Source organism: Leucoraja erinacea, chromosome 7, assembly GCF_028641065.1.
Source record: "Leucoraja erinacea ecotype New England chromosome 7, Leri_hhj_1, whole genome shotgun sequence".
In the NCBI taxonomy this organism is placed as follows: domain Eukaryota; kingdom Metazoa; phylum Chordata; class Chondrichthyes; order Rajiformes; family Rajidae; genus Leucoraja; species Leucoraja erinaceus.
The window spans coordinates 20,439,290-20,456,766 of record NC_073383.1 but is presented as its reverse complement, the minus strand read 5'-3'; the positions used below and the strand labels follow the sequence as shown (position 1 = coordinate 20,456,766).

Below are 17,477 nucleotides of genomic sequence, written 5' to 3'. Positions count from 1 at the left end.
AACCACATATGATTTTTTTCTATTACAAATCTCAAATTATGGCGTACAGAGGCAAATAAATAAATGATGGGTTTGTGTCCCAAACATTATGGAGGGCGCTGTATTATGTGTAATATGTCATTCTTTTATTGTATCTGTGTTTTACAGCACACATTTTATCACCCAACTGACTATTAACAATCATCATGAAATAGGAAAGACTTAAGATACAATTGCAAATATTATATTGGCTTCCATGATGAAATGAGGCATTTTGCAAATGTTTTTGTAATACGGAGCATTTGTATCCAGTCAGTCCACATTTGTGTTTTGTTTTGGAGCTTTTTTTTTTTTACCAGATCAGCGACTTGCATTAAGTTCACTTTTCAACATTGTCCGTTAGATTCAGAAAGGCAAACTTCATGGAAGTATTGATGTTGGGTTGTCCGTCATGTCGATCAAAAAGAAGACACAAAGGATTGACCTTGACACAGAAGAACATATATATCATCTAAAGGTTTGTAAGTGTAGAAAGTAAGTAACCCTGTTTACCATTTAAAGGTGTGCAAATGCAGAAAATGCAAATGAAGAAAATGCAGCTTCCAGATGCGTAAACGTACAAAAGGAAAATTCACTGACACTTTTCCACGTGCAGGTAAAATCTCAGGAAGTGTTTGACGCTTGGGTTACAAAACTGCGGCATCATCGACTGTACCGTCAGAATGAAATAGTGAGATCGCCCAGAGACGCCAATTTTCAAGTGTTCCCTCCATTACCAAAACCTGACCTATCGCCAGCTCTAAACGCTGCTGTACTAGACGTAAAGGTGTGTAATTGTAACTCTTATTTGGGGTATTTAATGCATAGGTTACATTTTCTCGTAAAATGTGAAATAACGCTATTCATTGAATTTAGATTTAGATATTGTGTAGCTTCTACTTCGTGAAGCTCGTGTGATGTGGTGAAATTTTTGTTCAGATAAGATGGATTGTATATCATAAGGTCATAAGTGATAGGAGCAGAATTAGGCCATTCGGCCCATTAAGTCTGCTCCGCCATTCAATCGTGGCTGATCTATCTCTCCCTCTTAACCCCATTCTCCTGCCTTCTCCCTATAACCCCTAATGTCGATCTAAATCTTGCCACACACTCGGGGTACTTTGTATTGTACTTGATTGTATGCATAAAGTTTTATTTTTCATACCTCATTTTCAATTATGTTTATTTATGATTTGCTCCAAACATTAACAAAGTCTCCCCACTGGGCAGATGCTGTATTTCAATGTAGAAACAAGGAACTGCAGATGAACTGACTTACAAAAAAAAAAAATCCACCAAGTGCTGGATGGTCAGGCAGCATCTCTGGAGGACATGGGCAGGCGGTGTTTGGGGTCAGGATTCATCTGATTGATTCTGTTTTATCCTATCCATGTTCTCTGGAGATGCTGCTTGACCTGCTGAATTACTCCAGCACTTTGTGTTGCAATCTGTTTTAATGTACCTTCCAGTTAAACGTTTCAGCTAAAGGTTTGATAGGTGTATAATTTGGAAGGAATTTCTATTAAATTTCAAATCAATGCTTCTCATTTCTCTGTGGGTAAATTTGAATTGACAAATAAGAGTTTTTTTTTAAAGTCTACAGCAAGGGTTCCCAAACTGGGGTAAATTTCGCCTAACCAGGGGGCAATTTGAATCTCGATTTGTACATATGCTTTCTCATTGTCTGACTGTGTTTGGTTCTGGTAAACCGGTATCTGTTCATCATTAGTTGTTCATAAATAAGTAACACATTGTTATGTGCTATTAAAGTTGCCTGGGGTAACCGGGACTAAAAAGATTGGGAACCCCTGGTCTACAGCCTTTGCTGGAAAAATGGACTTGGCCATTGAACAGTTACAGAAAGTCTTTTGAAGGATAAATTATATTTTAGCATAGTCAGGATCTGTATTCAGGTATTTATGCAATCTCATGTGAAAAGTGTCTTTTTATTTTGTGTGGTTTTCAAAATTAACGATTGTTATGAAGATTAACTAAATAGTTGTTTAACTATAAGGAACAATGGTACGGATGTTGGATTTTATCTACCAGATATTTTTGAATACATTTTCCATTCATTGAAAGGCTTGTCATATCTTTAGATAATAACTATTCGGTTATTGATAGACAATCAGCATAGTTATAACCATATAACCATATAACAATTACAGCACGGAAACAGGCCATCTCGGCCCTACATGTCCGTGCCGAACAACTTTTTCCCTTAGTCCCACCTGCCTGCACTCATACCATAACCCTCCATTCCCTCTCATCCATATGCCTATCTAATTTATTTTTAAATGATACCAACGAACCTGCCTCCACCACTTCCACTGGAAGCTCATTCCACACCGCTACCACTCTCTTAGTAAAGAGGTTCCCCCTCATGTTACCCCTAAACTTCTGTCCCTTAATTCTGAAGTCATGTCCTCTTGTTTGAATCTTCCCTATTCTCAAAGGGAAAAGCTGATCCACGTCAACTCTGTCTATCCCTCTCATAATTTTAAAGACCTCTATCAAGTCCCCCTTTAACCTTCTGCGCTCCAGAGAATAAAGACCTAACTTATTCAACCTTTCTCTGTGACTTAGTTGTTGAAACCCAGGCAACATTCTAGTAAATCTCCTCTGTACTCTCTCTATTTTGTTGACATCCTTCCTATAATTGGGCGACCAAAATTGTACACCGTACTCCAGATTTGGTCTCACCAATGCCTTGTACAATTTTAACTTTACATCCCAGCTTCTATATTCAATGCTCTGATTTATAAAGGCTAGCATACCAAAAGCTTTCTTTACCACCCTATCTATATGAGATTCCACCTTCAAGGAACTATGCACGGTTATTCCCAGATCCCTCTGTTCAACTGTATTCTTCAATTCCCTACCATTTACCATGTACGTTCTATTTTGATTTGTTCTGCCAAGGTGTAGCACCTCACATTTATCAGCATTAAACTCCATCTGCCATCTTTCAGCCCATTCTTCCAAATGGCCTAAATCACTCTGTAGACTTTGGAAATCCTCTTCATTATCCACAACACTCCCTTTGAATTTACTTTCACCTTACCTGCCAAAGCAACCTCATATCTTCTTTTAGCTTTTCTAATTTCTTTCTTAAGATTTTTTTTACATTCCTTATACTCCTCAAGCACCTCATTTACTTCATGCTGCCTATAATTATTGTAGATCTCCCTCTTTTTCCGAACAAGATGTCCAATTTCCCTTGAAAACCAGGGCTCTTTCCAATTTTTACTGTTTCCTTTCAACCGAACAGGAACATAAAGATTCTGTACTCTTAAAATTTCCCCTTTAAATGTCCTCCATTTCTCTTCTACATCCTTCCCATAAAACAAAATGTCCCAGTTCACTCCTTTTAAATCATTTCGCATCTCATCAAAGTTAGCCTTTCTCGAATCAAAAATCTCAACCCTAGGTCCAGTTCTGACCTTCTCCATAATTATATTGAAACTAATGGTATTGTGATCACTGGACCCGAACTGTTCCCCAACGCATACCTCCGCCACCTGTCCCGTCTCATTTCCTAACAGGAGGTCCAGCACTGCCCCTCCTCTAGTAGGTACCTCTATGTATTGCTGCAAAAAAACTATCCTGCACACATTTTACACACTCCAAACCATCCAGCCCATTTACAGAATGTGTTTCCCAGTCTATGTGTGGAAAGTTGAAATCTCCCACAATCACTACCTTGTGCTTACTACTAATATCTGCTATCTCCTTACATATTTGCTCTTCCAATTCTCGATCCCCATTTGGCGGTCTATAATACACCCCTATAAGTGTTGCTACACCTTTCCCACTTCTCAGTTCCACCCAAATAGCCTCCCTAGATGAACCCTCCAATCTATCCTGCCAAAGCACTGCTGTAATATCTTCCCTGACTAGCAATGCAACACCTCCACCTCTTGCCCCTCCAATTCTATCACACCTGAAGCAACGAAATCCTGGAATAATTAGTTTCCAATCACAGCCATCCTGCAACCATGTTTTACTGATCGCCACAACATCATACTTCCCGGTGTCTATCCAGACTCTAAGCTCATCCACCTTTCTTACAATGCTCCTAGCATTAAAATATGCACATTTAAGAAACCGAGCTGTGCTTAGGCACAGATTAATACTGTGGAGAAATTGCCTTTTATATTGTAATCATTTATAATACCACAACATGTATTTATTACTGCAATGGTTCTAAACTGGATAAGATAACATTTTTTTTTTAAACTCTGATACCGTAGCTTATTGTAAGCTGTATGAAATTTACCATACACTTTATAACCAATGGGTTAATGGGGGCTTCTCCCTTGGATGAGCTTTCTGTGGGTTGTTCTATAGAACATTACAGTACAGCACGGGAACAGGCCCAAGAGCCCACAATGTCCGTGCCAAACATGATGCCAAATTAAACTAATCCCTTCTGCCTGCACATGCCCCATGTTACTGAGCAAATTAGCTGAATAGTGGAGATTCAATTTAAACTAATGTAGTGGATTTATATAAACACTGAATTAAGAACATGGCATTATGAAGGTGGCAAGAATGATTTTTTTTCTATAAATCTTAAAACATGGTCAGTTAGGTAAACCGCTTAAATACCTTGACTCCGGATTGTTATCCCCACTCATTTTGTTGACTGATACTTTTAAACAAAGTTAGATGATTTAAATTTATATACAACAACTAAATAAGTCAAAAAGAAAGACAACCAACACAGTTTAGTATGAATCTGATGAAGGGTCTCGACCCGAAACGTAACCTGTTTCTTTTCTCCAGAAATGCTGCCTGTCCCGCTGAGTTACTCCAGCATTTTGTGTCTATCCACAGATCAGTAAAACCTTTGTGTGAAAGGAAGTGAGATGGTATAAATGTAGATAAGGCAGATAAAGAGGCAAGTTTAGAAAAAACTAAAATGATACGAGTTTGTTTAAATACGGCGCTATCCTTCCTTTTGCGATAATCTCATCCATTTTGGATCAATGCTTAGATCTATTATTTAAGGTTTTGACCACTTTCCACTGTTCACGCTGAATAACGTTTTTAGTTTATGTCCCATGGTCTCTTTTTATGTGCCCCATAGACCCAGCAGAACAGTTTTGCACGTAAGCCCTCCATTCCGTGCAGTACAAGTCTACCTACTTCCTACAGCAACAGTCAAACCAAAGTCGCAGTTTGGTTGCTGGAATCTGAAGAGATGAATAAGTGTGCAAAAGGTAGTGAGTAAAGCATAATGAACTCATAACCTACATTGTTGTATTGCAAGATGAATATATTGAATAAAGTATCACTATATATTGAATATATTGAATAAAGTTGTGACCACTGCCCAGTCCATCATTGGCTCTGACCTCCCCACCATCGAAAGGATCTATCGCAGTCACTGCCTCAAAAAGGCTGCCAGCATCATCAAGGGCCCACATCATCCTGGCCACACACTCATCTCTCTGCTGCCATCAGGTAGAAGGTACAGGAGCCTGAAATCTGGTACATCCATGGTCATGAACAGCTTCTTCCCCACAGCCATCAGGCTATTAAACATGCCATCAAACAAACTCTGAACTATAACACAAACTCTGAACCTATTGCACTTTATCTGTTTATTTACGTGTACATCTATGGTCTATGCTATATAGACACACCGAACTGTTCTGATATTTGTGCTTACTATATTCTGTTGTGCAGCAGCAAGCAACAATTTAATTGTCCTATCTGGGACACATGACAATAAACTTTCTTGACTTGTTTTGGTTTACGTAGATCTTGCACATTGCCAGTCAAGTCTGGTCGAACTCGGTACACTATTACAAAATCTAGAAATTCTGCAAAGGACCCAGTCCGCTCCAAATTTCACTGATATGCAGGTATGGTACAATATTTACACTCATTTCAATGTTGATTTAGTGACATATAATATTAACCCAATGCTTAACCCCAAAATTAAGAGACCCATTGTGCTTTGTAAAACTTTTCAGGGTGTTTAATACTTTTTATAAATGATGTCTGTTTAAATTAATCCTGGCACAAACTATTACCTTTTCAGTATGCACGATAGATGCTGGACATTTTTATTTTTATTTTGGGCTTTCAGTGTCTTGCAGTTTTCTTAATTTACATTATGTTCTTCATTTAATCGAAGCACTGTTCAAAAGTGGAAAAAAAAATGTTTCTGGTGTGGAATAGTTAGGGTGTGTGCACAGAGCCTAGGTTAGGGGAATCAAGAATTAGAGGACATGGGTTTAAAGTGAGAGAGGAAAGATTTAATCGGAACCTAAGAGGCAACCTTTTCACAAAGAGATTGTTGCGTACATGGAACACATTCCCAGAGGACAATGTACAATGCAGGTACAATGTTAACATTTAAAAGACATTTGGACAGCTACATGGATAGGATCGGTTTAGAGGGATATGGGCCAAACATGGACAGGTGGAGATGGGAGATCTTGGCCGGTGATCCAAACAGCTGCAGTTACCTAAAGCAGTCTTAAAACAGACGGAATCATCCCCTGGAGTTTCAGTGCTTTATGTAGTCTTAATAGTTTTCAGTTGGGTGCTTCTAAGACTCATCAGCTTTTTCATTTTCATATCAGTTATGATTTGATAATTAACTCTGTGTTAATAGGTCAAGGATTTAGTCATGATATTGCTTTAATCAACACATTCATATTTGCTTTGAATCAGTTTGCGACTGTGAATTAAATTGGTCGTTTTGCGAAGGATCTAAACTTGGAATACTAAATACAGAGTAATAAAATCATGTCAACAATTAAATGATGAAGAAACTGAGGTGACGTCATATAACACAAAAACAAAGCTTAAAGTGACTAATGGTTATCAGGATGCTGGAATTAGATTACAGCTTTCAGATCATTTCCTGATTTTGTTTTGCGTGTGTGTTCCCTTGCTAAGGAAAGGGGTGTTTTTTTTGCAGCTGTTGGTCTGTACATCAATGCAAACTGGGCACTAAAAGAAACTGAAACTCAGGAGCTATTTGGTCATTAATTTGTTTATTTTTGTCATTATGGTGCATTCTGCCAATCTGATTCTACCACTTATTTTCTTGAACAATCGGTTACAAACTGTTCTGGGTTTTGTGCTTGTTAGTAAATTAAAACGCGTGTTTGTCTTTGGCTTAACCTCCTCGGTATATCGTAGGCAAATTGCATAGATATTGCAAAGAAAGACAAGCGTGTCACCAGAAGATGGAGAACAAAAAGTGTCAGCAAAGATGGAAAATTGCAGCTTCAGGTATCTTATTCTCCTTACTAATGTAATCACTTGTTAAGCCAGTCTAGTTACCATTATGCCTTTCATACCACAGTCTTCACAGATTGCTGCTATTTCCCACTATGAATAAAATACATTTGGAATACTTTAACTCAAATATGTGTTAACTCAAATATGAACCTGTTTTTCATCTCTTAAGTATTTCAGTGGAAAATCTTGGATGCTACATAAATTTGGTGTACTGCCTGTGTATTGGTCAGTGAGTTGTAATATTAAATGGGGATTAGATTGTGTATGACCAGCTATAATGACTTGTTCTAAAGATTTATGGACTAGTTTGTTTCAGAATGTTAAATTAACACCAGAGCAACAGCCAGCTGTAAATTGTTCATTAGTTTCTTTGGTGGTCACCAAGAGTCTGCACAATAAGCAGTGAGTAAAAGTGGATCTATTAAGAGTTAGCATATTAATAAACGGGGTTACTTTCTGTAAACAGCAGTAGGTAAAATTGCTGTCATCAGACAAATCCTTTTATCAAGTGTGAAATATGTTTTAAATCAATTTTTGTTGTTGTAACTCTTCCCGTTCAATTTCTGACAATATAGCAGAGATATGTTTCTGAAACAGTAGGCTGGGGCATGCTAGGAAACTCCATAGTAAACTCCATTATGGGCGCAGTGGTAGAACTGCTGCCTCACAGCAGCCGAGACCCAGGTTTGATCCTGACTACGGGTGCTGTCTGTGTGGAATTTGCACATTCTCCCCGTGACCGTGTGAGTTTCCTCCGGGTGCTCCGGTTTACTCCCACATTCCAAAGACGTGCAGGTTTGTAGGGTCATCGGCTTCTGTAAATTGCCTTTAATATGTTCAGGAGTGAAAGTGGGATAACAAAGAACTAGTGCACAGGTGATCGATGGTTGGCATGAAATCAATGGGCCAAAGGGCCTGTTTCCATGCTTTATCTCTACAACTAAATCTGTTGGCAGTCATCCCCCTCAGCGTCAGGGCATTTGAGTCGATGTTCAAGTTGTGAACTTGCTGGCTTTGCTGTATCTCACCCTCCTCCTATGTTAGATTTCACACAGATTAAAGTGACAGACCATTAATGTGGCATTAACGTTGGGGAACCTGTATTCTGAGCCAATGCCAGATTAAATCTGGTGCAGGAATAACTGCCTGCAGTTTAAGGAAAGGAACAATATATATGAATATGCTAGGTTTTACCTCTTCATAGATTTTCTTTAGGTTCACTGCTTATTATGGATGCTCTTGGGAACCACTTAGAAAGTTAAAATCAAGAAGAATGTACATTTGGCTATTTGTTTAAGGAACTGCAGAAGCTGGAAAAATCGAAGGTAGATAAAAATGGTGGAGAAACTCAGTGGGTGAGGCAGCATCTATGGAGCAAAGGAATAGGTGACGTTTCGGGTCTGAAGAAGGGTCTCAACCTGAAACGTCACCTACATAGATGCTGCCTCACCCGCTGAGTTTCTCCAGCATTTGTGTTTATCGACCTTACATTTGGCTATTGATCAGGCGTTAATTTAGCATGCATCATGCATGTCCATGAATCCTTCAAACACATCACTGTCATCAATGAGCCCATTCATTTCATTTCACTGGACTGTTGCAGGTAAGAGAGAGGAGTCAGTGTAGAGTAACTCGCATTTTTCCTGAAATAATTATACAGGCACCCTGGGTTTTTGGGGCGGGGGGGGGGGGGGGGAGAGAGAGAGAAGGGGAAGGTTTACGTTCTTGAAAAAAAACGCGTAATTCAAAAACTTGTAAATTAAACATATACGTGACAAGGCTGTCAGGTAAAATTTGAGCATGTTATTCCAAAAATGTGAGGCAGTAATTAATCAGGCTTTGGTATTAAACGAACAAGTGCATTATCCTAAAAATGCATGAATCAAATGCACATCTATATGTTGATAAAATGCAAGCCTTTCGCTGATCAGTGCAAGTCTTTCGCTGGTTTAGTTTATTGTCACGTGTACTGAGTTACAGTGAAAAGCTTTTTTTGCATGCTAGCCAGTCAGCAGAAAAACAATACCCGATTTACAGTGTTTAGATACATGACAAGGAAATAATGTTTAGTGCAAGGCAAAGTCCGATCAAGGGTAGTCCGAGGGTCACCAAAGAGGTAGATAGTAGTTCAGCACTGCTCTCTGGTTGTGGTAGGATGATTCAGTTGCCTGATAACGGCTGGGAAGAAACTGTCCCTGATTCTGGTGGTGTGTGCAAGCCTTTAGCTGGTGTGTGCAAGCCTTTAGCTGGTGTGTGCAAGCCTTTAGCTGGTGTGTGCAAGCCTTTAGCTGGTGTGTGCAAGCCTTTAGCTGGTGTGTGCAAGCCTTTAGCTGGTGTGTGCAAGCCTTTAGCTGGTGTGTGCAAGCCTTTAGCTCAACCCTTTAGCTGGTGTGTGCAAGCCTTTAGCTCAGGGGCCTCCAAACTTTCCAGCATGAGGGCCACATTGTATATTTGGCACATTCCATAGGAAAGAATAAAGAAAACCATGCAACCGCAGACATAGACCTGGCAGCGGCCGCTCTTGTTTGACTCCTCAATCACTTCACTCAAGTGAATAATTCATTAAGAATTCTATGTTACTGCACAAATACATTGATGAGCTAAAATAAGAGTCAAGAATCAAGAGTGTTTTATTTTCATATATCCCAGATAGAACAATGAAATTCTTTCTTGCAGCAGCACAACAGAATATGTGAAACCCCGATTCTATAACGTCTATCCATGTACTCCAGAGGGGCTGCCTAATCTGCTGGGCTACTCCAGCACTTTGTGTCCTCTTTTTGTAAACCTACATCTGCAGTTCCTGGTTTAGACTTTGGACTTTAGAAATACAGCATGGAAACAGGCCCTTCAGCCCACCGAATTTGCACTGACCTGCGACCACCCTGTACACTATGGACAATTTACTAATTTTACCAAAGCCAATTAACCTACAAATTGGGAGGAGTGTGTGGGAGGAAACCGGAACACCCAGCGGAAACTCATGAGGTCACAGGGAAAGCGTACAACCTGTACAGACAGCACCTGGTCTCGGTCACTGTAGGCAGCAACTCTGCTGCTGCGCAACCGTGCCACTCCATAAATGTGTTTCATCACTTTTGTGATAAAAGTCTAAGATAAAAGAAGAGTTGTGGATAGAAGAAGGAAATAAGTTGTGGCTCTGACTGTCGGAGAAAGAAGGGAATGAGGAGAGTGTGGTCCTACCAAAGTGGACACCAAGAGAGACATTGAAGGGATATCTCATTTCATACGCTGTAGGCAGCCTGTGAACACTGAGGTGGGGTAGATCACCTTATCACAATATTAAATATGTCAGTAGTGATTTGGTTCAAAGGTGGGACAGAAACCTAATCAGAAAGATCCAAAACTAAAATTTAAGGTTAAAGCACCAAATGTAGGAAGAACTCAGTGGGAGGGACATAATCTGTGTTGGGAAGGGCAGGTGATGAGAGAGGGATATAGGTGAAATGGGTTGGAGGGGAGGGGAATGAGGGAGATAAAAGGGAATTGAGGGACTCGGGATCATCTCACCTTTATTCCCCCCTTTTTGCCTCTCCCTGTCCTCTTCCATTTATATACCTCTCTGGCTTTACATTTCACTCCTCCTGTTTCCTTATCTGACAACACTCCTGAAGAGTCCACCAGGGACTATACTGGGAGTTGGGTCCGCATCGACCAGCGACCCCCCAGAGAGCCGAGCTGGAGCGAGCGCTTCTCCCACACGCCAGCTGCAAGCCCGGGCCAACACCTCCGGCTGCCCCTGGACAGGGACGGGGCACCCGGGAGGGGACGGGGACGGCCCAGCAGCAACTCAACAGCGCCCGCAGCGTGGAGACCCGACCCCGACCATGGACCCCGACCCCACGCAGCAGCACGACCTCGCTTACTCACCGGATGAAACGAAGGTCTGATAATAGCAGATCCGCTCCCGACAATGTTTATGTGCCCGATCACCTGGGCATGAGGAGTCGGAATACCGAACTCGCATACAGCCCGCCGCACAGAACGTATTAAGAGCGTGCTGCAGGCCGGGTAAAATCTTGTGGTGGGCCGGATGCGGCCCAAGGGCTATAGTTTGGAGACCCCTGCTTTAGATGTTGTGTGCAAGCCTTTAGCTGGCGTGTATACAAGCCTTTAGCTGGCGTGTGCAAGCCTTTAGCTGGCGTGTGCAAGCCTACCTGCTTACTGCTGACAGCATGCCATGACCCAACGGATTGGGATCAAAGTCTCAGCCATTCCCCTGAATATTATTCTTTCTCAAGCTCTCTTATAAACTAGTACTTCTCTCTGCGACATTATTGTTATTCAAACCTGATATATATAATGTAATTAACAGACATGAGTAAAGAGAGACTCAAAATAATGAGAACAAAATCCCCATTTTAGATTATTCAGTTAATTAGCCTCCTGAATTGTTTTGACTTTCTCTGCCTGACTTTTAATAATTTATATTAAAAAGACCTCTTTGGGGGAAGAGTTTGGCTAGTAGCTATTCTTGTGATCCTTGTAATAAATATTTAACAACAGTAGAACATTTAAAGGGAGATCTGTACGTTGTGGGAAGGGTGTTAACTATGGATCGCTAACATGACTGGTGAATGTATTTTTAGCCAAATGAGTTGTAGCAGCACAGTTTTTTTACTACTGAAATGAATCTCCCTTTACGACTGAAATTAATCTTCATCTGCCTCAGAAGCATCATCTCCGGAAGTAGTGTCAGATTTATTCCAGATACTCTTTCAGGTGGACATTAGAGTTTAGAGATGCAGTGGGGAAACAGGCCCTTCGGCCCACCTAGCCCACGCCAACCATCGATCACTAGTTCCATATTATCCCACTTTCTCATCTGCTCCTGACACACTAGGGGCAATTTACCGAGGTCAATTAACCTACAAACCTCCAAGTCTTTGGGATGTACGAGGAAACCAAAGCACTTGGAGGAAACCCATGCTGTCACAGGGAGAACATGCAAACTCCGCACAGACAGCACCCAAGGTCAGGATCGAACCCGGGTCTCTGGCATTATAAGGCAGCGGATCTACCAACTGCACAAGTGCGGTGCCCAAGTGTACTCAAATAATAAAAACAGATAAAGCTAGAAACACTCTGAGGTCAGGCAGGATCTGTGGAGAGAGAAGGAGAGCTGCAGATCAATGACCTCGTTAGAGGTTATACATTTCCATCTTTTGGAATGTATAAATTAATATATATTGTATATATACTTTATGCTTCCACTGGAATATATATGGGACGGTCTATTTGTAAGGGAACTGGATCCTACCAACACACTAGCCCGCAGATGCAATAATTGGACTGTTGCAAATAGAGCGCTGCTAGCTTCCTTAATCAATCCCACACCCTGCATACAATCAGTGGAAATGTAAAGTCTGGGCTGGCATGGACAGGACAAGACACAGATTGGTGGCAAAAAATATCAGTATTATTTTGCTTGCATATTTATCCTGCAGATAGAAACAGTAGACATTGGATTAATATTACTTCTCAGATATATGCAGTAATGTAACACAGTACATCACAAGAACAGGCCATTTGGTCCACAATGTCTGTGCTGAACATGATGCCAAGACCATCTCTTATCTACCTGTACACAATCTATATCCCTCCATTTCCTGCATAGCCATATGCCTATCCAAAAGTCTCTTAATGCCACTATTGTTGCTGCCTCAACCACCATCCCCTGACAGCGCGTTCCAGGCACATATCACCCACAGTGTAAAAATAAATTGCTACGCAGATCTCCTTTAAACATGATTCGAAGAGATTCACTAGTAATTTCAACACAAATGGCAGTTAGGCTAACTTGGACTTGTATAGACCAATTAAAGCTTAGTATGTAAAGCGCAAATTAATTGCTTTTCTAAATAACCACGATAGATACAAGATCAGTCAATCATAGATTTTGCAACATCATTAACAAGTTTGTTTAATGGATTCTGTTTTCTGGATTTGAATGACGTTGACTGTATTACAGAGTAAACTTGTTTAAATTTGCAGGTTCCCTCCAGTGCTACCGTGTCTCCGCTTCGTTTACACTCTTCCAATCCTAATCTATCTGCTGACGTTGGAGAATATCCCATACCACCAAGTCCACTGGCAGAGTTCCCCGACTCCTCCGCGGATTACACTAAACTTCAAGAAGAGTTTTGTCTTATTGCGCAGAAAGGTAATTTTATTACGTGGATCTCTTTTTAGTTTAAGTTTAATTTAGAGATACAGCGTGGAATTGAGCTCACCGAATCTGTGCCAACCAGTCATCACCCATACACTAGTTCTATCTTGCACACTAGGGACAATTTACAGAAGCCAATTAACCGACAAACATGCGTGTCTTTGGAACACGGGAGGAAATTGAGCACCCGGAGAAAACCCAGGCGGTCACAGGGATAATGTACAAAGTCCGTACAGACCTATAGTCGGGATCGAACCCAGGTCTATAGCGCTGTAAGCCGGCAACTCAAGCGCTGCACCACTGTGCCGTTTATGCTTTATAAACACATTTGTGATTTATCATGAGCCAAGTAGGCCATTAACACAATGCAAGGCAAAATAAATGTAATAATGGAATGTGTGAATTAATAGTCTTTTTACTGCCGCATCTTTAAATAAAAATGGAAAAGTGTTGCATCTTTCCTCAAATTTTCAAAATTGACATGATTGATGCCAAGCTGTTACTGATGCCACCTAGTGCTTTTGAGAAGTTATTTTAATATTTCATTTACAAATTACATTTTCCAGTGATGTGTTAGTGACAACTGCAGTAGATGCTGCACTCATGAAAATGTTTTAGGTTTAGGTTATGTCCATTATTCCTATGCACCTAGGTATGGAGCAAAGCTTTGTTTTGCATGCTATCCAAACATATAAAATATACCATGCATAAATACAAACAAGTACAATAGATAGACCAACGGGGAAAATACAAAGTCCAAAATATAGTTCTCAGCATTATAGCACATCGGTTGCATTGACAAAGTCCAATGTCCCCAATGGGGTAGAGGTGAATTAGACAATATCCTAACTTAAGGTAAGACCGTTCAGAAACCTTATAACAGAGGGGACGAAGTTGTTCCTGAGTCTAGTGGTGCACATTTTCAAATTTCTGTACTTTAGTCAGATGAGAGCAGGATTGAAAAAGGAATGACCTGGGTGGTAATAGTGTTAAATTAGGATAGGTGATGTTTTGGGTCCGAACCCTTCTTCAAATTGAAGCAGGGTCTGAAGAAGGGTTCGAACCCAAAACGTCACCTATGCTTTTTCTCCAGAGATGCGGCCTGACCCACCGAGTTACCCTAGTACTTTGTGTCTATCTTTGGTATAAACCAGCATCTGCAGTTCTTTCTTCCTACACTAAGTCTTTGATAATGTTGGCTACTTGTCTGAGGCAACGTGAAGTATAGATGGAGTTGATGGTTGGAAGTCTGGTACGAATGTATGAAGCAGTCCTTTGGCTTGAAGTGGTTTTAAAAGAGCCGCCTTTCAATCTTTCAATCTAAAAGGCACAGCAGCGCCTTTACTTCCTTAGGAGGCTCAAGAAAGCCCACCTGTCCCCCCAGATCCTGACCAACTTTTACCGCTGTACCATAGAGAGTATCCTGACCACCTGCTTCACGGTATGGTACAGCAGCTGCACTGCTGCGGACAGGAAGGCACTACAACGGGTGGTGAAAACCGCGCAGCACATCATCGGTGCCCCGCTCCCTGCCATGGATGCCCTCCACCGAAAACGGTGTCTGAGACGGGCTGGGAAGATCATCAAAGACCCCTCACACCCCAACCATGGACTGTTTGCCCTCCTCCCATCAGGGAGGCGGTACAGGAGCCTCAGGTCACGTACCAGCAGGATGAGGAAAAGCTTCTATAACAACACAATCACACTGCTGAACTCGGAGTCCCGACGATAGACTTCTCTGGTCCCTCCGTCCCCCTTTGTTTAATCATTCTGTATTTCCTGATTATTCTGTATCTTCTCTCTTTCTATTTTTTTCTTGTCTTTTCTCTTTATGTACAACTACTACGGTCTGACGCAAAACTGCATTTCGTTGTACTGATACTTGTATTTGTGCGATGACATTAAAGTTGAATTGAATTGAATAATAGATACTAGATCAAGTGCGGACCCGTTGGGTCTGCTCCCCCAACGCACCCGTCCCCTAGCCGTAGCCTCCACGGGAGGCGTGGTCCTCCAAGTCAACCCGTTGCTGAAGGTAAGATTCGAGCACTCCTCAGCAAAGATAGAACGTGAGCCTCCACCAGCATTGGAGATGAAAAAAAAATTCTGAATAGCATTTTCCCAATTGCAAAACCAATTGACCCTCCCCCTCCTGTTCTGCCAGGAGCTATGATGGCAACATTGTTGCAAATATGCACTTGCTGTGAGATGCCATTGCGCTGAAAAGTTCAGTGTTGCTGCCAGTGTTCCTGTCTTGCAACTTTGTCCCAAAGTGTCGATATTGAAGAAATCTGATAAAACCCAAACTAAATGGCCAGTTTTGATTCTTATCTGATGCGTCTTTTCTGTGAAGTACATCATTACTATTTATCTGACCTTTATTGGTTTCCCAAGACAATTTTGCGAAGGCATTAGCTTTACGTTGCACAACTTCAATATTTTACATCCTGTTGTGTCGATAAGCACACTTGCATTCAAACACTGTTTAAGTAGATTCCTTCCCTTATGTCGTTGGTGGCCATTGTTGAATGGACTGATCACAAACTGGCAACAAAGGTTTATTGAGGGAATTCTGCTGATATTGCATATGATCTTGTATAAGCTTGTATATGATATTGCATATGAGCTTGTATAAGCTTAATAGAATTGAATATTTCTATCATTTTTACTCTCTGTAGCGTTGTTCTCTATTTTTCAGTGCAATGTCTTTTAAAGTCTGCCTTCAACACGGTAGCAATAGAAAAGGAAAAGCTGAAGCAAATGCTCTTGGAGCAAGAGCATTCTGGCCACAATTCCCAATTCTACACTCTTAGGAGAACACTCTCCCAGGTACAGTATATAGAGCAGATTGTACATCCAAGAAAGTGACCATTTGATTCTGCACGCAGACAGCTTTGTGGGCTTTTTTTTTTGAGATGCAGCGTGGAAACTGGCCTTTCATCCCACCGAGTCCACGCTGACCATCGATCACCCGTTCACACTAGTTCTATGTTATCCCACTTTCTCATCGACTCCCTACACATTGGGACAATTTACAGAGCAATTAACCTACAAACGCACAGGCCTTTGGGATGTGGGAGGAAACCGAAGCACTCGTGGTCACAGGGAGAAAGTACAAATTCTGCACAGACAGCAGGCGAGGTCGGGATCAAACTCTGGTTTCTGGCGCTGTGAGTTAGCTGCTGCACCACTCTGCCATCGGTAATTTAAACTCCAATTAAGTCATCCATTTTGATTTGTGCACCTATGTTTCAAAGTTCCACGATCGATGTGACACACATCCCAAAGGCACTTGGTTTTGGTTTTCTATAACATACAGTGGACTTATCCGTGATGTCGGGAAAAGGATTTCATTTGCAATATTAAGCAAGCCGTGGCATTCTGAAGAGTGTTGTGACTAGCTCTTCTAATCATTGGTGCTCCAACTTCCTCCTCCCAGTTTTGCTCTCCCTCATTTTTGTTCCTATCAGAAGATGAGTGATTAACCACCCCCCCTCCCCCTCCCCCTGTCTTCTTTCCCTACTGTTCTCTCTGCAGTGCAGTCTTGTTCAGAAGACTGTCCCATCAACATGCTGGGAACACTTCCACCTTCAGCAGCTGCTAGAGCCATTGCCTCACAGTCCCAGAGACCTGGGTTCAATCCTGACCTTGGGTGCTGTGTGTATGTGTGTGTGTAGTTTGCACGTTCTCCCTGTGACCGCGCGGGTTTCCTCTGGGTTTTCTTCCACATTCCAAAGGTGTGCAGGATTTTATTTAGGTTAATTGGCCTGAGCGTGTTGGAAGTGGATGCAAATGTGGGACAATATAGAACTAGTGTGAATGGGTGAATGATGGTCAGCAAAGAATCGTTGGACTGAAGGTTTTTTTCATGCTTTATAAGCCAAAGAGCATCTTCAATGTTTCCGTAGTTGCTCAGTAATGTATTTGGTGGCTCTGCTGCTCTGTTTTTGGTGTCATTACCCAGATGATGGAGCTGTATGGCATGAAAATAGGCACTTCGAGA

The 17,477-nt window shown here is 41.4% G+C and overlaps 1 protein-coding gene across 2 annotated transcripts in view; it reads left to right on the top strand.

Annotated features, from left to right (window-relative positions):
- The window catches only part of osbpl6 (oxysterol binding protein-like 6), a 119,411-nt gene that overhangs the window by 68,167 nt on the left and 33,767 nt on the right, over window positions 1-17,477 (top strand). For both annotated transcript variants that reach the window (XM_055637894.1, XM_055637895.1), the window contains exons 5-11: window positions 383-496; window positions 635-805; window positions 5,111-5,243; window positions 5,788-5,891; window positions 7,183-7,275; window positions 13,300-13,468; window positions 16,173-16,303. In XM_055637894.1, coding sequence (XP_055493869.1) covers window positions 383-496; window positions 635-805; window positions 5,111-5,243; window positions 5,788-5,891; window positions 7,183-7,275; window positions 13,300-13,468; window positions 16,173-16,303 — 915 coding nt within the window. The remainder of the gene's footprint in view (window positions 1-382; window positions 497-634; window positions 806-5,110; window positions 5,244-5,787; window positions 5,892-7,182; window positions 7,276-13,299; window positions 13,469-16,172; window positions 16,304-17,477) is intronic.